This window comes from Mesoplodon bidens (assembly GCF_964165515.1).
Source record: "Mesoplodon bidens genome assembly, chromosome: X".
NCBI classification, from domain to species: domain Eukaryota; kingdom Metazoa; phylum Chordata; class Mammalia; order Artiodactyla; family Ziphiidae; genus Mesoplodon; species Mesoplodon bidens.
The window spans coordinates 128,195,789-128,216,471 of NC_138163.1; the positions used below are offsets into that span (position 1 = coordinate 128,195,789).

Below are 20,683 nucleotides of genomic sequence, written 5' to 3' on the forward strand. Positions count from 1 at the left end.
AGGCCCTCCATTTTATATGGATAAGCATGGCCTTCATGTCTTCCCTTGACCTGAAGCAAGTGTGCATTGCCATCATTCCTCCCAGAAGAATGTTCCAGCAATGATAGAAGGTTCACCCGGGCATGCCCTGCACATTGCCAGCCCCTCCCCTTTGCACAGTCTGTCCTCTTGTCTACAGCACCCTTCATCCTAGCTTTGCCTTTTATCTGTCTATCTGATCCTGCAGAGCTCTGCAGTCCGTGTTCTCTCTTTGAACTTTGTTTATTCCTTTCTTGTTGCCTTTAACACACAATTTCATTCGTATTATTTTTCCTGTTTTATCTGTGAGCCTTAATATAGAAGGGATGGAAATAGATATATCCTGAAACCTCTCCACTCCCGCAGCATTTAGCAGAGGGCCTTGTACATAGTTCCACAGCTGTTGTTCACTAGCTCTCCAACTTACCTGTTTTCGAGTTGAATTAGTCTCTGTTTTATGAATATATATTTAGTTTCTCTCAGTGAGATTTTGAGTTATTTGTATGTGAGGAATCGGCTTTGCACTTCTTTGCATTTTCTCACAGTGCTGGGCAGTTAGTTGTAGGTGTTCAATAGATACTTGTTGAAAGGAATTATTGATGGAATTTACTAATTTTCCTAAGCATGCTTAAATCTTTTGAGGTTTATAATTGACTCAAGGAAACACTCTTATTAGCATGTAATGCCAAGGACTTTGCTTATTAATTAACCTATAAGGCACGACATTGAAAGTGTAAGTGGAAACATAATACAGGTTTCACTTCCTTGTCCTTTTCTACATTGGAAAGCAGCCAGTTTCGGACTTTAATAATTGCCAATACCATCAACAAGAGATTTCAGGAGATTCCTAAGTTGGTTGTTTCTGAACTTGAAATTCATATTATGGTGCCGTGTAGTTAACTAAGTTTGTAATCGTATGAGAAATGTACTACCATGAGGACTAAATTAAGTGGGTCATCTTTTTTGTAGGACCTGATGACACACAACAAAAAATAGAACCTCATCACACAGCCGTGCTGGGGGAAGGTGACAGTGTCCAGGTGGAGAACAAGGTTAAGTATTAAAAATCTTTAATTGTCTTTTTTCAAAAAATTTTTTTGCATTTAAAATTTTTAATGTAATTTTTTTTTTTTTTTTTTTTTTTTGCGGTACGTGGGCCTCTCACTGTTGTGGCCTCTCCCGTTGCGGAGCACAGGCTCCAGACACACAGGCTCAGCAGCCATGGCTTACGGGCCCAGCCGCTCCACGGCATGTAGGGTCCTCCCAGACCGGGGCACGAACCCGTGTCCCCTGCATCAGCAGGCAGACTCTCAACCACTGCGCCACCAGGGAAGCCCTAATGTAATTTTTAAAGGTTACTTTCCATTAACAGTTATTATAAAATATTGGCTCCATTCCCCGTGTTGTATAATATACCTGTGAGCCTACCTCACACCCAGTGGTTTGTACCTCCTAATCCCTCACCCCTATCTTGTCCCTCCCCCAGCACTGGTAACCACTAGTTGTTCTCTGTATCTGTGAGTCTGCTTCTTTTTTGTCACTAGTTTGTTGTATATTTTAGATTCCACATATAAGTAATATCATACAGTATTTGTCTTTCTCTGACTTACTTCACTTAGCATAATGCCCTCCAAGTCCATCCATGTTGCTGCAAATAGCAAACTTTCATTCTTCTTTATGACTGAGTAATATTCCATTGTATATATGTACTGCATCTTCTTTATCCATTCACCTGTTGATGGACACTTAGGTTGCTTTAATTTTCTTAACTTGTACTTTGTACTAGTTTCCAGGAAAATGCCGAAATTTCCTGTGTACCTGGAAAATTTTTTCTCTTCCTCCGGGAAAGAAACTATGCCACAAGTTTATCAACCCCTTTCATTAACTTCGGTTATTTCTACTGGTTTATTTTAAGGTTTTATCTACACTGATTCCTCATCTTTAGGAATCATTGGAAGTCCGTACTGTTTACCCCTAGAAACTTGAATCTGAAGGCAGCTCTTCCTTGTCTCTCACTTTTTCTTTCTTTATACAATTGATTGATTTTATCGTTAGCATAAGTGAAAATGGATCGGCCCTTTAGGGGTATAAATATAGATCTACACACATATTCCCATGGAGCCCTCTGAAAGTCAGCCCCATGTTGAACTGAGAGGACATATGATCCATTTCGTAGTCCTTTTGTGTTGAGTCCTTGCCTTTTAAGTAAAGTTTCTGATATTTTAGGAGTCCAAGGAGCTTTTTTTAATCCAGGTTGCCAGGTTTCTTCCTTGTGTTCCTTCCTTTATTCCCTTGGACTATTCGCTCACCGTCTTGTGAGCCTATTAAACCCATGTGGCCACTTTGTGACATTCTAATACGGAGAATTGAAGAGACAGTTGTGCAGAAGCTCCTGCAAAGATGAATTTTGAGAAGTAGGGATGAAAGCTATGTTGGCGTGCAGGTGACTGGCAGAGAGGCCATCTGACTGACTTCCAGCCCTCCGGCCCTGGTGTGGTAGAATGCAGTGGATGTGAGGAATGATTGTATCTTAACCCACTTTGCTGACAGCTCCCCTACTGCTGCTTTAATCCTCTGCAACACCTCCAGGAGCAGTGAAGTAAGGCAAAGGAAAACCCCATGAGCCCCAGAGGAAATGCGTATCTCAGGGTCTGTGCTCACTATAATTAGGTCGAACTGTATGGAACTGCCACTTCTGACCTACAGAAATGGCGATTTTGTCTGTTTTCACCCAGTGCATGAAAGAGGCATGGAAGCTATATGTAGGCTAGACCCTACTGACAGCGGATTAGTCTGTGACATTATCTGGTTTAACTTGACAATCTCAGTCCTTCCTATACTATAGCAGAGGGCAAATTGCAGCTGATAAGGACTCGGAAGCTGAAGCAGAACACCAGGAAGAAGTGGTGAGGGGGTCCAGAAAGAGAGAGGCAGCAGGATGGAAGAGACGTGACTGAAACCATCAGTTCCTTGGCCCCGGGGGCACGGTTCTGTTGTGGGCGCTTCTGTAATTCTGACTGTGTATAAGTGTAGCCTGAGCCATCAAGACATTAGAAAGAGTTCTGTGAAAAAATTTATTCCAAAACATTAACCTTTAAATGGGCACGTATCACTTACATCTGTGAAGAGTAGAAAGTCCTCCTTAGATACAACGGGAGCAGCCTGTGACGGTGTGAACCTTGGCTTCACCACTCACTAGCCACGTGACTTTGGACACAGTTCTCAACCCCCCTGAGCTTTGTTCATTTTCTTCTTCTGCAGAGTTGAAATAATGACGCTAACTGCGTGGGGCTGTCAGATTGACTGTGTGAGATTACGTAGGTCAACAGTCTAGGCCACATCTAGCACGGGGGTCAGTACTTTATGCCCAACAGGCTAGATTTCAACTTTTTCTAAAGGGTTATTGAACCCCAGCTACACCCATTCATTTCCGTCTGTCTGTGGATGCTTTCACCCCACAGTGTAGAGCTACGTGGTTGCAACAGAGACTGGATGGCCCACAAAGCCTAAAATCTTTATTCCCTGACTCTACACGGACAAGTTTGCTAATCCCTGGTCTGGTACATAGTGGGTGCCCAGTGATGGTAGCTGGAAAGGTCACTGATCTAAACACCTGATGTGACAGGTGGTCATGCCACGTACATGTTACCTAATGAGGATTTATACCTTAGGCCCCAAGGTTTAGGGCACATGAGTTTCTACAGAAGCCCTAAAGGACCCTAATTTACTCGGGCTCCAGGCCAGGGGTATCTTCACTTGGAACTAGACTTACCCTGAGGATTAAAGAAGGAAGCTGTGCCTTCCCAGTTCTCCCTCATTCCCATGTGCATGGAGTTGTGGACAGGAATGAGGAGTTGATACATAGTTCCCAGCTTCCCTCTGGCACTGCTCTCCCTGCCCTTTCTCTGCTGCTTACTCTGTGTCTTCACCATCATGCCTGTCTTCCTGGTGGCTCAGGAGCCTGGGCAGTTTCCTCTAGAATGGCCAGTCCTCCAGGGCAGGTGCGGAGGGCAGGGAAGAGTTGATGTATTGATAGATCACATCTTTTCTCTCCCCAGGTTTCCCTGCTCCATTTTAGCATTTGACTCATCTTAGACCAGCACATATTAGGCTTCAGGGACCCCTACCTTTTTCACTCAGAGTGTGGATTATCTTTTGTGACTGTATTCTGAAGTCTTCCGTGGTGGGTAGCAACTGCAGGGGGCTTGGTTTATGCTAGATTGAAGAGTCTTTAAGCCAGACTCTCTGACTTCTTAGAGGAAGCCTAAACCGCAGCATGTGCCTTCAGAATGGCCTTAACTTTTTCATTGTTCTTAGAGATGGGGATCAACCCTGGGCTCCTCTGGACATTGAAGCCTGGACTGTAATGGTCACCCTGGAACAACCTCTGTTTCAAGCGTTAAAGCTCCCTGTGCTGCTTTGGCCCACAATTGGTACCCTGGTTGCCAAGATGGCTCCATGATCAGCAGCACATGGATTTGATATGAAGACTTGATCTCAGCTTAAAACTCATGTTTATACTAGTGTCCTATTGAGAAAGTCTCAGGCCTCATGGATTAGCAAACTTACTTGTAGTTTGTCAAGGTAGACAATCAGTTCCTCATTGACTGCCATCAAAACCATACTTGAGAATAAGGATACTCTTTAACTGGCACCATTCATGGGGAATTCATTAAACTAATACGGATTAATATTTGATTAAAATAAAGATCGAAAGACAACTAAAACACCCTTTTAAAGCTAGAGACAACTTTTTGCTGATGTGTAAAAATTCATAATAAAATAAACCATTAATCTTCAAAAACTGGTAACAGTTCACTGTTTTCTCTTTCAATTGGCCTAAGAAGTATAAATAGTGAAGTCTAGTAAGAACAGTTACATGCAGTTAAGTCCTGTTAAAGCTCAGTTTCTTTCTGATAATGTTTTCAGGTAATATTTCACCATAATTAAATGTTCCTGATGTAAAAGCATGCCCTTAGTTTCCTTCTCAGAGTCCCACTACCATCTCAAGCTTTGTACTTCTGATTAATCAAACAAACTCTGAGTACACAACACCTTAAATAAATCCTAGCGCCTTCATCTGGGCTTCGATCATTTATTGTTGGTGTCAGTGGAACTCAAGACATGTCTTGCCAGTATTTACGGAATAACAAAGAGCAATTTGTAAAAGTAAATTATTATGTAAACCCAGAAGGGCCTGACTGGAAACTAGGAACTCTGAGAAGGTGTGCCAAAGTGAAAGACATGGTCTGGGCCCCAAGAGATCATGAGTTTCAGTTGGGGCGACTGTCCATAAAGCAGTAAGTGAACTTCTGTTGCCTTTGTGTGAGGGTCTCTTCATCAGAACCTAACAGGGCACTGACTTAGATCCACACAGGGACTCATGATCTTAAACAAGTCTCTCTTTCTCTTTGCTTTGGCCTGATTTTCATCATTTGACACTGTACCCAAGGTCGCCATAGAGGAGGACTTTTCAAGATAGCAGCATTTGGGACTTGGAGCCACAAAAGCACTCTACTGAATATCCAGGAAGATGATCAGCTTTCACCAAAGAAGGCTAGTTAAGGGAGGGAAAAGGATGCACTTAAGAAAAAAGAAAAAGACCCAAAACATCTGGCTTAGGTTAGAGGAGAAGGGGCCAGGCAGAGGTTAATTTTGTAAAAAAAAAATCAGAGAAGCTTGGACCAAGCTTCAGCTTGCTTTCTTCCTTTTTAAAAAATTTTTATTGGAGTATAGTTGCTTTACAATGTTGAGTTACCTTCAGGTGTACATCAAAGTGAATCAGTTATACATATACTTATATCCAACTCTTTTTAAAATTCTTTTCCCATTTAGGTTACTACAGAGCACTGAGTAGAGTTCCCTTTGCTATACAGTAGGTTCTTATTTATCAATTTTATACATAGTACTGTATATATGTCAATCCCAATCTCCCAATTCATCCCACCCCCCTTTCCCCCTTGGTATCCATATGTTCTCTATGTCTGTGTCTCTATTTCTGCTTTGCAAGTAAGTTCGTCTGTATCATTTTTCTAGATTCCACATATAAGCGATATTTGTTTTTCTGTTTCTGGCTTACTTCCAACCTTCAGCTTTCTGAAATGGAAAGCCGAACTCCCAAACAACTGAGCACCCAGCAGTTGAATCATTTTTCATTTCAGACCAAATGCAAGTGTCCTTTTATCCTACTGTCTGACATATAAATGAAAGTCATCGTTTGATTTGAGTAATATCAAAAGGAGCAAAACTTGTATTTTGAACACTATAATTATTCCAAACTGTGTAAACTGTAGGACACGTTTGTCACTCACAAAAGACGCATCTTCTGAATTAAGAAACTTACATTCTGAGGAGTCGCACACCCGTGGCACCAGGAGGTAGGCCTTTCCTTTCCCCTTCTCTCGTGACCCCCGACCCTTTCTCCTCTGCCTCCTGACCCTAGAACTCAAGTGTGTATCCCCTCCAAAACCAAACACCTCGAAACACTTTTTAGTGATGTCTTCCCTCAGATTAAATTAATGTAACACCAGCGATCAGAACTATTTTTCTAAGATACTTTTCTTGAATATGTCATTTGATTTGCACTGAAATTCCACCCCTTCAAAGCCCTTAGGTAGAAACCTTCCCCCTTCTTGGGGACTATTGGGCTATTGCATAGTAGTATGCACAATTTAACTTATTCATAACACTGGGTCATCAGCATGTATATTTACTGTCCTGAGCTATAAAGTGTGACGATGTCTTTAGGGCCTGCTGGCTACTACAGTAAGTGGTCCTAGACTAAGTTTTAAGCTTCTGTGCCTGTTTTTCATAGTTTTCTTGGTGTGTGCTTTAATTTCCATAATTGATATTAAGCTGTCCATTTCCTTGTATTGCTGTATAGTAGTGCTTCCCTGTCTTCTAGCTTTGAATCTCATGGATCTGATAACCGCAAAGCTTAATTATTAACGTTGTGTATAATGTGAGAGTAAGTGAAGATTGAGTGAGGGTCTGTACTAAGGTTAAAAGACTATAAACTTCAGTACATGGGGTTTATGACATCTGTTTTTAAAATTTGAATCAGTAGAAGCCTTTTTAGCTTACTCTTTGATTTTCAGCTGAGTTCACATTGGCATATTTTGACAGCAAATTGGGTTATGGATATATAAGGTGATGTGTAAATAAATACAGGCCTGGGAATGGTTAAACAGATGTTTTTTAAACATGAAGAAATGATTAAAGCATCCACTGGGTGGATGTACTAAATGCAGAGCCCTGGGACTGTAGGCAGTAAATTAAGACTTTCGCAGAAACCATTCGACCCGAAATTCCCTTTTAATTTTTTAAAGTTAGAGGCAGAAGGAGAAATAAATGTCGGTTCTGTAAGATACAAATATTTCTAACTACATGGAAGATTAAAGACTTTGTTCTTCATATGCTTCATGTTAATTGAATCCAGTGATAAATCTGCTGGTACTAGTAACATTATAATTATTTCTAATTAAAGAGCTTTGTATGAGTAGGAGCATATAATATATTATCACATTTATATTATCACAAGTGTGATGGGAGGTTCTTCTGCTGGTTTCTCTGGCATTACTGGGTCAGAGGACATCAGCGATAGGAGGGCTTGAAGTCATATTGTCAAAGTGCTCTCTAGAAGGATTACAGTACTGACTTAAAATCTCCCAAATGACGTATAGAAAAGTGTATCTTTCCCTGCATCCACACTAGCACTGGATTTAATAATTAATATTTTTTTTCAGTTTCAGGGAAAAAAACCTAGTCTTAATTCTAAACAAAAACTTTTAGAGACTTTAACACAATAGGACCCTTTTGGAGAGAAATTTGCCTGAGCAGGTATCTCGGGGATTTTTTTTTTAATAAATTTATTTATTTATTTGTTTAGTTTTGGCTGCATTGGGTCTTCATTGCTGCGCGCAGGGTTTCTCTAGTTGCAGCGAGCGGGGGCTACTCTTTGTTGCAGTCCGCAGGCTTCTCATTGCGGTGGCTTCTCAGAGCACGGGCACTAGGCACGTGGACTTCAGTAGTTGTGGCACGTGGACTTCAGTAGTTGTGGCACGTGGGCTCTAGAGTGCAGGCTCAGTAGTTGTGGCACACGGGCTTAGTTGCTCCGCGGCATGTGGGATCTTCCCGGACCAGGGCTTGAACCCGTGTCCCCTGCATTGGCAGGCAGATTTTTTACCACTGTGCCACCACGGAAGCCTCCGGGGATGTTTTTGTAAGGTTCCATTTAGTGCAACATTTCTGAGGCATATTTTACATTAATAGTAATAAATGTCAAAAGTAATAAAATGTTACTTTTGGATTTGCATAAATAATCTTCACTTCTAAAAATTAAATTTTTAGCAGGAAATTATAAGCTCTATTATAGGCCAAGTCAATTACATAGTTTGTCATAAAGATGTTTCTAGTTAAAGAAAAATCTTAATTTAAATTCTCCTTCTTTATTAGAGAAGGTTATTATTTTGGTGTTCAGGACATACTCTTGAGGTCTGATTGCTACCAAACATCTTAAAGAATAAGCATTTCCATATCACGCGTTGCACAGAAAATATTTCTGGAATTTATCTTTAGAATTAGGGGCATCATCCCTTTGGCCTGAATGTCAACTTCAAATCATTCCTAATCAGACATTCAAAAATAAGGCTGTTTATTGTTTGATGGTCTCTTTCTTGACTTGAGAAACCACTTCGTCCTGATTGCTGGGGAGCCATTAAGAGAACCAGTTGTCCAACATGGTAAGTAAGCCCCAAATGATGGCAGTTTCTTTGGTTGGTTTTCCTTTTCTTTGAAAGTAGTGTACATATATAGGGTCACCGGGAAGAAAGCTGGATTTTTGTCCTCTCTCCATCTACAAAGTTGAGGATTTTGTTTCATTTCTCCATTGTGAAAGGAAAATATATACATGGTTTTCATTTCTACATTCATTCTCTTTCCTTTAAGGAAACATTTCTTGAGTATCTACCACATGTAGGATATTGAAGTTTGAACTGTGGGGAAAACAAAAATAGTGTTGTTTACATAGTGTCATAGGGAATTTCAACTTAAAAAAAAAGATTTTGTGGTCTACTGGGGACTTGAATATCATTTTTATCTTTACCAAAAATAACAGTGATTTATTTCTTTCTTTTCTTTTTTTTTTTTTTTTTTGACCGCGCTGCACTACTTGCAGGATCTTAGTTCCCAGAAATTGAACCCGGGCCCATGGCAGTGAAAGCACCGAGTCCTAACCACTGGACTGCCAGGGAATTCCCATAAATAACAGTGATTTCAATACTGTCCTTGTAGTCTATTGTATTTTTAGTGAAAAATGGCGACCTGTTAGGAATATTTCTTTGGAAGTTTCTAAAATATTTGAGTCACTCTTAGTTTATTTTAAAAAACAAATAGAGGGACTTCCCTGGTGGTCCAGTGGTTAGGACTCGGCACTTTCACTGTCGTGGCCTCGAGTTCAATCCCTGGTCGGGGAACTAAGATCCCAGAAGCTTCATGGCACAGCCAAAAAAAGATAAAAGAAAAAAACCCAAAGATATAAAACAGGTAAACAGCAAGGTCTTACTGTATAGCACAGTGAACTATATTCAATATTCTATAATAGACCATAATGGAAAAGAATATACATGTGTGTATGTGTATATATATGTATAACTGAATCACTTTGCTGTACAGCACAAATTAACACAGCATTGTAAATCAACTATATGTCAATAAAAACAAAACAAATAGAGATAACTGTACTTGGAGGCAGAAAATCCTGGAATAAGGACTCATAATAGTCACTTCAATTCTTTGTCTTGACTTCCTCAAAATACTGTTGTTTGATTGAATGGGGAACGTCTAAAAGCACCCAGAATCCAACCTATTGCTTAGATAAATGCTACAAAACATAGTGTATGTCAGCTTAATCTGATTATTAAATTTAACATGCATTAAAATCCCATTACAGTACCTTGCCTTGCCTATACGTATGCACAGTGATTTCAGAAAAAAAAACCCTGGCTGATCATAAATTTAAATAACACTGATTATTTTTATTTTATTTATTTATTATTTTTAATAGAACTTTATTGGAGTATAATTGCTTCACAATACCGTATTAGTTTCTGTTGCACAACAAAGCAAATCAGCCATATGCATACACATGTCCCCATATCTCCTCCCTCTTGCGTCTCCCTCCCACCCTCCCTGTCCCTCCCCTCTAGGTCATCACAAAGCACTGATCCAATCTCCCTGTGCTACGCTGCTGCTTCCAACCAACCATTTTACATTCCGTCGTGTATATATGTCGATGCTGCTCTCACTTCTCCCCAGCTTCACCCTCCCACCTGTGTCCTCAAGTCCATTCTCTATGTCTCCATCTTTATTCCTGCCCTGCAACTAGGTTCGTCAGTACCATTTCTCTCTTTTTTTTGATTCCATATATCTGCGTTAGCATATGGTATTTGTTTTTCTCTTTCTGACTTACTTCACTCTGTATGACAGACTCTAGGTCCATCCACCTCACTACAAATAACTCAATTTCATTTCTTTTTATGGCTGAGTAATATTCCATTGTATATATGTGCCACATCTTCTTTATCCATTCATCTGATGATGGACACTTAGGTTGTTTCCATCTCCGGGCTATTGTAAATAGAGCTGCAATGAACATTGTGGTACATGACTCTTTTTGAATTATGGTTTTCTCAGGGTATATGCCCAGTAGTGGGATTGCTGGGTTGTATGGTAGTTCTATTTGTAGTTTTTTAAGGAACCTCCATACTGTTTTCCATAGTGGTTGTATCAATTTACACTCCCACCAACAGTGCAAGAGGGTTCCCTTTTCTCCACAGCCTTTCCAGCATTTATTGTTTGTAGTTTTTTTGATAATGGCCATTCTGTCCGGTGTGAGGTGATACCTCATTGTAGTTTTGATTTGCATTTCTCTAATAATTAGTGGTGCTGAGCATCTTTTCATGTGCCTCTTGGCCATGTGTATGTCTTCCTTGGTGAAATGTCTATTGAGATCTTCCGCCCATTTTTTAACTGGATTGCTTGTTTTTTTGATATTGAGCTCCATGAGCTGTTTGTACATTTTGGAGATTAATCCTTTGTTGTTTCATTTGCAAATATTTTCTCCCATTCTGAGGGTTGTCTTTTTGTCTTGTTTATGGTTCCCTTTGCTGTGCAAAAGCTTTTAAGTTTAATTAAGTCCCATTTGTTTATTTTTGTTTTTACTTCTGTTATTCCAGGAGGTGGGTCAAAAAAGATCTTGCTATGGTTTATGTCAAAGAGTGGTTTTCCTAGGTTTTCCTCTAAAAGATTTATAGTGTCTGGTCTTATATCCACGTCTCTAATCCATTTGGAGTTTATTTTTGTGTATGGTGTTAGGTAGTGTTCTAATTTCATTCTTTTACATGTAGCTGTCCAGTTTTCCCAGCACCACTTATTGAAGACGCTGTCTTTTCTCCATTGTATGTTCTTGCCTCCTTTGTCGTAAATTAGGTGACCATATGTGCATGGGTTTATCTCTGGGCATTCTATCCTGTACCACTGATCTATATGTCTTGTTTTTGTGCCAGTACCATACTGTCTTGATTACTGTACCTTTGTGGTGTAGTTTGAAGTCGGGGAGCCTGATTCCTCCAGCTCCGTTTTTCTTTCTCAAGATTGCTTTGGCTATTTGGGGTCTTTTGTGTTTCCATACAAATTGTAAGATTTTTTTGTTCTAATTCTGTGAAGAATGCCATTGGTAGTTTCATAAGGATTGCATTGAATCTGTAGATTGCTTTGGGTAGTATAGTTATTTTCACAATATTGATTCTTCCAATCCAAGAACATGGTATATTTCTCCATCTGTTTATGTCATCTTTGATTTCTTTCATCAGTGTTTTATAGTTTTCTGAGTACAAGTCTTTCGCCTCCTTAGGCAGGTTTATTCTTACGTATTTTATTCTTTTTGTTGCAGTGGTAAATGGGAGTGTTTCCTTAACTTCTCTTTCTGTTTTTTCATTGTTGGTGTATAGGAATGCCAGCGATTTCTGTGCATTAATTTTGTAATGTGCAACCTTACCAAATTCATTGATTAGTTTTAATAGTTTTCTGGTGGCATCTTTAGGATTTTCTATGTAGAGTATCATGTCATCTGCAAACAATGACAATTTTACTTCTTCTTTTCCAATTTGGATTCCTTTTCTTCTCTGATTGCTGTGGCTGGACTTCCAAAACTATGTTGAATAATAGTAGCGAGAGTGGGCATCCTTGTCTTGTTCCTGATCCTAGTGGAAATGCTTTCAGTTTTTCACCAATTGAGTATGATGCTTGCTGTGGGTTTGTCATATATGACCTTTATTATATTGAGGTAGGTTCCCTCTATGCCCATTTTATGGAGAGTTTTTTTTTTTATCATAAATGTGTGTTGAATTTTGTCAAAAGCTTTTTCTGCATCTATTGAGAGGATCATATGGTTTTTATTCCTTAATTTGTTGATGTTTTGTATCACATTGATTGATTTGCATATATTGAAGAATCCTTGCATCCCTGGGATAAATTCCACTTGATCATGGTGTATGCTCCTTTTAATGTGTTGTTGGATTCTGTTTGCTAGTATTTTGTTCAGGATTTTTGCATCTATGTTCATCAGTGATATTGGTCTATAATTTTCTTTTTTTGTGATATCTTTTTCTGGTTTTGGTATCAGGGTGACAGTGGCTTCATAGAATGAATTTGGGAGTGTTCCTCCCTCTGCAATTTTTTGGAAGAGTTTGAGAAGGATTGGTGTTAGCTCTTCTGTAAATGTTTGATAGAATTTGCCTGTGAAGCCATCTGGTCCTGGGCTTTTGTTTGTTGGAAGATTTTTAATTATGGTTTCAATATCATTACTTGTGATAGGTCTGTTTATATTTTCTAATTCTTCCTGGTTCAGTCTTGGAAAGTTGTACCTTTCCAAGAATTCGTCCATTTCTTCGTGGTTGTCCATTTTATTGGCATATAGTTGTAGTAGTCTCTTATAATCCTTTGTATTTCTGCAGTGTCAGTTGTGATTTCTCCTTTTTCATTTCTAATTTTATTGATTTGTGTCCTCTTCCTTTTTTTCTTGATGAGTCTGGCTATTGGTTTATCAATCTTGTTTATCTTCTCAAAGAACCAGCTTTAATCTTATTGATCTTTGCTATTATTTTCTTCATTCCTATTTCATTTTTTTCTGCTTGATCTTTATGATTTATTTCCTTCTACTGAGTTTGGGTTTTCTTTGTTCTTTTTTTTTTCGTTGGATCTTTTTATTTATTTATTTAATTATTTAACATCTTTATTGGAGTATAGTTGCTTTACAGTGGTGTGTTAGTTTCTGCTTTATAACAAAGTGCATCAGCTATACATATACATATGTTCTTCCTCCTCTAGTTGTTTTAAGTGTAGGGTTAGGTTGTTTATTTGAGATTTTTCTTGTTTCTTGAGGTGAGATTGTATTGCTATAAACTTACCTCTTAGAACTGCTTTTGCTGTGTCCCATAGGTTTTGGGTCGTAGTGTTTTTGTTTTCATTTGTTTCTATGTATCTTTTAATTTCTTCTTTGATTTCTTCAGTGATCCCTTGGTTATTCAGTAGCACACTGTTTAGCCTCCATGTATTTGTGTTTTTTATAGTTTTTTTTTTTCCTGTAGTTGATTTCCATTCTCATAGCGTTGTGGTCAGAAAACATACTTGATACGATTTCAGTTCTCTTAAATTTTCTGAGGCTTGATTTGTGACCCAAGATGTGATCTATCCTGGAGAATGCTCCATGTGCACTTGAGAAGAAAGTGTATTCTGCCACTTTTGGGTGGAATGTTCTGTAAATATCAATTAGATCTATCTGGTCTATAGAGCACTGATTATTTTTAAAATAGTCTTTTTTGTTTTATTAGTAGCTTAAGGGAAAAGCATTAAATTATACTCCACCTAGCCCATAGCATTTGACTCCATTTTGCAGACTTCTGATTTCCACTCCAAAGGTTCATAGTTCTCATTTTCTTTTGGTTGAACAGCCCTGAAATAGTTTGTTCTTCTGGAAGAAGCCTCCAGACAGATTGAGTAGGGTCATCATCTTTATTAATAGCAGCTAGAATTTAGGTGGGAAAAAGATGTGTGGGATGGAAACCTTTTCAGTTAAGCGATGTCCTCTGCCTCAGTGATGAAAACCAAGACTCCAGCTACAATGGGCGACATTCATCCCCTGTGAATCTTCTCCCAGAGGCTTGCAACTCGGGGACACTGCGTGTGCCAGCACACACAAATTCGGATTAACCAGACAACATGGCGATGGCCCCTGAAACCTCAGCTAATGAGAGGCAAAGCATTCTGCTTGTTTGTTTTATTTTTTTATTTTATTTTGCTAACTCTTTCGAACCCAGACGTTTAAGTTTTTCTTTTACCTGTGCATGTTTGAAGGCCACCACAGCCATCTCTCGACTATTTGGGAACCAGTACTAGTTGTTGAGGAAAACGGAATCCAGATGTTGCACTTATTTACATAACAGATACCTTGGTAGCATTTACTGTCTACTAGGATTGGTCAGAGTGCTTTCCAAATATTAATTCATTTAAGCTTAAAAACAACCTGACAAGGTAGGTACTCTCATCCCCACTTTATGGATGAAGAAGCGGAGGTGCAGAGGTTCGTTGGACACATAGCTGGATTCACACTCAGGCTGTCTGGTTTCTAACCACCCTGCCCTTTCGCCTCTCACCATGCCCGGTTGCCCCTTGCTCTGCCCTGTGGCTTCTCTGCTGGGAAGTAATTGGTGGTGGTGGAGCTGGGATTTGAACCCTAGTCTCCTAAACCCTTGTCTTGTGCTCTTTCCACTATAGGAAGTTTCTACACAATGAGAGATTCAACTCACACCATTTTTATTACAGGAGAGGGAGGGAGTTCAAAGCTTTAATTAGAGAAGGGATGAACAGTGTAGTTTAAAAGAGGATTTGTGGGATTATTGATAACTAGCAAATAATTTTCTTGTTAATTAAGAAACATGCTTTCTGGGGGAAGTAATGTACAGCATGGTGATGATAGTCAATGACACTGTACTGCATATTTGAAAGTTGCTAAGAGAATAGATCTTAAAAGTTCTCATCACAAGAAAACAAATTCTATAACTGTGTATGGTGACAGATGTTAACTAGACTTATTGTGGTGATCTTTTCCCAATATATACAAATAGGAAATCATTATGTTGTACACCGGAGACTAATATAATGCTGTATGTCAGTTATACCTCAATTTCAAAAAAAATAAATTAATTTAGTTATATATTACGCCCCCCCCAAAAAAAAGAACAGAAGAAAAACAAAAACATACACTTTCTGGTTTCAGTTTTCTTCTTCTTGAGGATTTGAGGAGATGAGCTTCCTCACCTTGACTTTAGACGGCTCACACTTCCAACGCTTCCCTTGTTTCTCAAAGTGGTCCATGGACCAGCAGCATTGGCATCACTGAGAGATAGTTAGAAATGCAGAGTTTCAGACCCCACTCCAGACCTCCTGACTCAGAATATGCATTTTAATAAGATTCCCACGTGATTTATGTGCACATTATGATTTGAGAATCACAGCAAAATACCCCAGAGAGGTGTCAAGATGGAAGCCCGGAAGTGTACTGTTTGTACAGAAAAGTAATTGAGGGAGGGGAGAGGTGCTCCGCAAGTCTCATCTATAGCAAAATTATGATGTGCAGGAAGTCAGTCCTTGGCCCAGTACCTGCTCTCATTTTCTCTGTTCCATCTCCCTTTCCCCTCTGCGTCCTTTAAAAAGGTGGCTTTTCCAGGATGCCCTCTTGGATTTATGATTTCTTTTGCATATGAGGGCTCTCTCATTGTTTCCTACCTAGTACAGTCCACATCTCCATCTCCAGGTGAAATTTCTCTTGTGAGCCCCAGACCCCTATTTCCAACAATGTACCGAGCACCTCTGCCAGGCAGCTATCTGATTGTCTCCAGCGCCTTCATGTCAGAATATCCAGGACTGAGTTCCTTGCTCTACCCACAGCTTTCTGTGTCTTGTGTCTCAGTTACCCTTAAACTCAGCCTCCCAGGCCAGACATTTTCTCTACCCTGATGCCGAAGTCTTCTTCTAACAACTGCAGATCAGATCACATTGTCCTGTCCTTAACCCTTCAGTGATTCCAGACCACCCGCAGAATTATGTCCAAACTTCTTCCCGTAGATGGCGTCCAAAACCCAGAGGGCTCAGGCCCCTTGCTACATATCAGACTCCACCCTCCTCCTTTTCTGCACCCTCACGTCCTCCTGCAGGCCAGTCCCGAAAATGCCGTTCTGCCACGTCTGCCTGTGCAGACACCACCTCCTTCTCCCCTTCTGTGCTGATTCTTTGCATTTTCCATACTTTTATCGTTCTGTGTATCACAGTGTTTTGTAATAATTTGTTTTCGTATCTGTTTGTGTTATAGATTTGAGGTCCTTGAGGCGAGGGAATCTGTCATTAATTTGTCTTTCAGCTTTATGTCTCTAGCTCCTAGCACCATGTTCGTCATTCGATAAGCACGCAATAAATCCTGGATAGATAGGTCATTGAGTGAATGAATGAATTTACCCACCTGCTACCTGTTTTCCCTTTCTGTTGCCATCCTATTCCCTGCAATCTCCCAAAAGGCCTCAGCATCATCAAAGCATGTGATCCTGGATCTTCCTTCTCAAGCACTAAAGTGGGTGCCGAATCTGTGCTGATACGCCAACAGTAGTTAAGAAGTTTGCCTGTCTTATTCCAAGTTTTAAGTTATATTTTAATCCGGGTCTCTCAGAGAAAGCCTCTTAGAGGAAGCACTTCGTAAAAGGTTCCTGACGGCACCTCTGAAGACTGGGGGAAGAAATATACTGACCGAATGGACAAATCTGTCAACCACTTTCAAGACACTGCCAATGCCATGTAAGAGCTGGCCTCGTTTATCCAACAGGTGGATGCTCCTACAGTATGTGAAGAGAGGGAAGAGACAGACATTTTGCCTCCTGGTCGATTAGGGGAGGACTTCTACACTTTTAGCAAAAGCCAAGTTCAGACCTAGGAATTAGACAAACTGTGACCATGGGCCAAATCTGTCCGCTTCATGTCTTTGTAAATGAAGTTTTATTGGAACACAGCCATCCCTAGTCACTTCTATATTGTCTGTGGCTGCTTTGTGCTTCAGTAGAAGAGTTGAGTAGTTGAGACAGACACCGTTTGACCCACAAAATCTGAAATATATACTGTCTGGTCCTTTACAGAAAAAGTGCACTGACCCCTAGAGAATCCAAAATGTGATGCTTTCTTGACTTGAAATTTTTATAATCTCCTTTTTATTGTCAGTGAGATGCTACTAATTGTCAAAAATGACTTAGACCCCTCATGCAAGGACACAGCCTCATATACTGTGGAGATACCAACACTGTGACAAGATTTGCCAATTTTAAAAATCAGATCAGTTAAATTCTTGACATCAGCCAATGCTAGTGCAACTGACAACTACGGTAAATCTTAAAAGTTCTCATCACAAGAAAAAAAACTTCTGTAACTATGTATAGTGACAGATGTTAACTAGACCTATTGTGACAATCATTCCCCAATATGTACAAATATTGAATCATATTGTTCACCTGAAACTAATACAATGTTGTAAGTCATTTATACCTCAATAAAAAATAAAGATAAAAAGAACTAACAGCTACAAAAATGGTTGTAATAGAACCAAACCTAAGAATGTTTTGAATAAAGAGATTGCCATTGCTGATGACAGCCTGCAATGGATGAGTGAGATATAATTGCATTTGTTTATCTGAAGTTTGGTCTTTATAATCATACACAATCGTAGTCAAGAAACTTGTATTACAGTCCTCGGAGATTGGATGCTGCAAAAATAACCTTCTGCTGTTCAGATATGCCCGAGTTTGTCTGAAATTAAGAACTACAGAAATACATAGCATTTTCGTGGTAGAAGAAAATATTCTCGTCACCCAGAACTTTCTGAATGTCTCTTTCTACTCTAGGTCCATTTGTGATGAACACAGATGAAGAGATTTCTCAGGCCATTCTTGATTTCAGAAATGCGAAAAACGGCTTTGAAAGAGCCAAAACCTGGAAATCAAAGATTGGAAACTAGTGACAAGCACAAGGGCAGGTCTGGCTGCCTTCTAGAATTTTGCCCTTTGTGGCATCCACCCCTTCAATGCATCCAATTTCCAAAGCTGACTTCGCCAGTGCTTCTAAAGAATTCCACACTCAAGTGATGACATGTTTTCTATAGCAATGTCTGTGAGAAATTTCCTGGCCCAAGCAAATAAACCTAATTGTTGCTTCTTTAAAAATCAGTGTTCTTCATCAATCTAAGTTACTTCTGTTAAAAAAATTATTTGGTGTATGTTTTCCTTTCACAGGCATGTGGATATTTTGTCATCTTTGTGCCTGTGTGTTTTTTAAAGCACATTTGATTACTTTCTGTGTGTCACTGATGGAGGTGCGTGAGCATCTGAGGTCTCTTTCTGAGCAACGCAATTTCGATGCCTATGTGCTGGGGTTTCATGTTACAGGTTATCTGTGTGGGTAAAGTAACAGCAGTTCTGAGCGTTTCAGTCAGTTTTCAAAACTGCCCTGCTATTGGTAGGGACACGACAGGATTACGGCCAAGACTTCCCTGCTTTTTCTGCCAAAATCTGTGTCAGATTTAAGACACATGCTCCTGCAAGCTTCCATGAGGGTTGTGAAAAAAGTTTGAATCCACAACTGGGTCCCAGCCTTCTGTAGCTGCAAACATTGGTGGCCAAACCACCTCCTTCTAAAACAACTCGAACCTGGGGCATGGGGGGGGGGATTTTTTTTTTTTTAATTTGCTGAAAATGAAATGGATTTAGAGGCTTTCTCATTTCAAGTAGAAGACATATCCACTTCCTGATTATTTTTGGAGCGTACGAACATTTAAACTTTTTTTCATTTCTCTCCCCCCCCCCATAAGATTGTGCAGAAATGTACCTTGACTAATTGATTTTGATCACAACTGATTATTTGTTTTTCCCTGTGAACTCCTGGGGTTTCGAACTTTCCTTCTGGAGAATGCCTTTTGAACCAGTTTGCTCTAGCTGCCTGAGGTCAACTGCTTGGTAATCAGTGGATATTAGAATATTCAAAATGTACAGACAGTGGGCAGTGGTGAATATTTTCATCATGTCTTCTCTGCAGTTGATGCAGAGCTCCAGTTATGAACATGGACCAGTGAAGGTAGGTGAGCTCAATTTTGCATGTGATGCAGATTTTTAAGTTGGTTTATACAGAGGATGTTCTTTCTTTGCCGCCACTATTTTTGAGACAATATAAAAATGCAGAACACTCCTCACAGTGGGCAGGATATATTCTGTACTTGTTAATGAGTATTCTGTTTCTTAGGCTTACTAAGATTCTTGCCATGAGTTTTTGAAAACGCTGGGGGTGGGGGTTTTGGAGATGTAATAGGACATGAAAGTTTCCCCTCAACTGTATGTGCAGATGGCACAGTGATTTTTTTTATTTGAAACACATTGATTTACAATGTTGTGTTACTTTCTGCTGTACCACAGTGATTTTCTCATGAAGCATTGGCTTGTTTTTATGACACAGATAGCTTTGGGGGCTGTTTATTTTCAGGTCATCTGTGAGCTAGTTTAGTTAGTTAATTTCTTCGGTAAATTGAAAACTGCCATGCTTTCTACAGATGTTTTCTATCTGGTTTTCCAAATTACCCATTGCCACCATCTAGAAACATCTTTTCTCTGAAGTCGTTTTGGTCCTTTGCTTTTTGAAATGTGTGTAAAACTCAACCATAATCAAATCTTTGATTCTATGAGCAAGCATCAGATAGAGCCCAATGAATTGAGAGTAATGAAAAAAAATTAACTGGGATGTTACTGACTGAGCACTATTTCGCCCAGTTTTATTGTATTTCATAGACTGTACTGTTTTTCTCAGCTTTTGATTTTGAAAATGATTCAGATATAATTGTTTTGACTGAAGTGGTGCTAAATCATTGATTTTGGAATTTCTGGCCGTGAACAATCAAAGTGGACGTGAGTTTTTGTAGCTGTCGTTAGGAAATGCATTTTCAACAAGGGTGATATCGCCCCCAACAGGGGAAAATTAGTCCTTGGGGGTGAAAACGTCTTACTCTTATGTATAAAGCACAGATGTACTTACACTACAGAAAGAGATACACAGTATTTCTGCGAAGGTTGAACTCTGTGTTAGGGGTAGAGAGTCACCTTGCCCAACAAGCGACACCTTTCTAACTTTCCAAATTCCAAACGGACACGAGAGAGATTACCGTCGTTCAGCTCCACTTCACTGCCACCAGCCTGGATGTGGGATCTCAATGCCAGATGGCAGGTAAAAGGGAATCTCATTTTTGAGCCTAGGGGACAGGAGAAAAAAAATCAGACTTGTTTGAAGTAAGTAAGGCTTTTCAGGCTGTTCATCTGTTTTTAAGTCCACCCAACCCCTGGCTCAATTACATCTTTCCAATGCGAAGGAAAGGCGTGCATACAGTTAAACAGAAGTTCGGGCGTAGATACGAGTGGGTGGTGAGGGCTAAGGCGGTATACCATATTGGTTATTATACATTTTCTTTTCCCCCGTAACTTTCTCTTAAGAGAAAAATCCAAGAAGAAATGTGTTTCTTAATGTTAATGTTCTT

At 39.6% G+C, this 20,683-nt stretch overlaps 2 protein-coding genes across 4 annotated transcripts in view; both read left to right on the plus strand.

Annotated features, from left to right (window-relative positions):
- PIR (pirin) overlaps positions 1-18,332 on the plus strand; it is a 103,867-nt gene extending 85,535 nt beyond the window's left edge. Inside the window, 3 exon segments of the mRNA XM_081221947.1 lie at positions 988-1,075; positions 8,704-8,759; positions 18,015-18,332. Coding sequence (XP_081078073.1) covers positions 988-1,075; positions 8,704-8,759; positions 18,015-18,127 — 257 coding nt within the window. The 3' untranslated portion in view covers positions 18,128-18,332.
- A 734-nt stretch (positions 18,333-19,066) lies between these two features.
- Positions 19,067-20,683, plus strand: part of VEGFD (vascular endothelial growth factor D) — a 38,634-nt gene continuing 37,017 nt past the window's right edge. For all 3 annotated transcript variants that reach the window (XM_081221941.1, XM_081221942.1, XM_081221943.1), the window contains exon 1: positions 19,067-19,239. In XM_081221941.1, the coding sequence (XP_081078067.1) occupies positions 19,150-19,239 (90 nt within the window). In that variant the 5' untranslated portion in view covers positions 19,067-19,149. The remainder of the gene's footprint in view (positions 19,240-20,683) is intronic.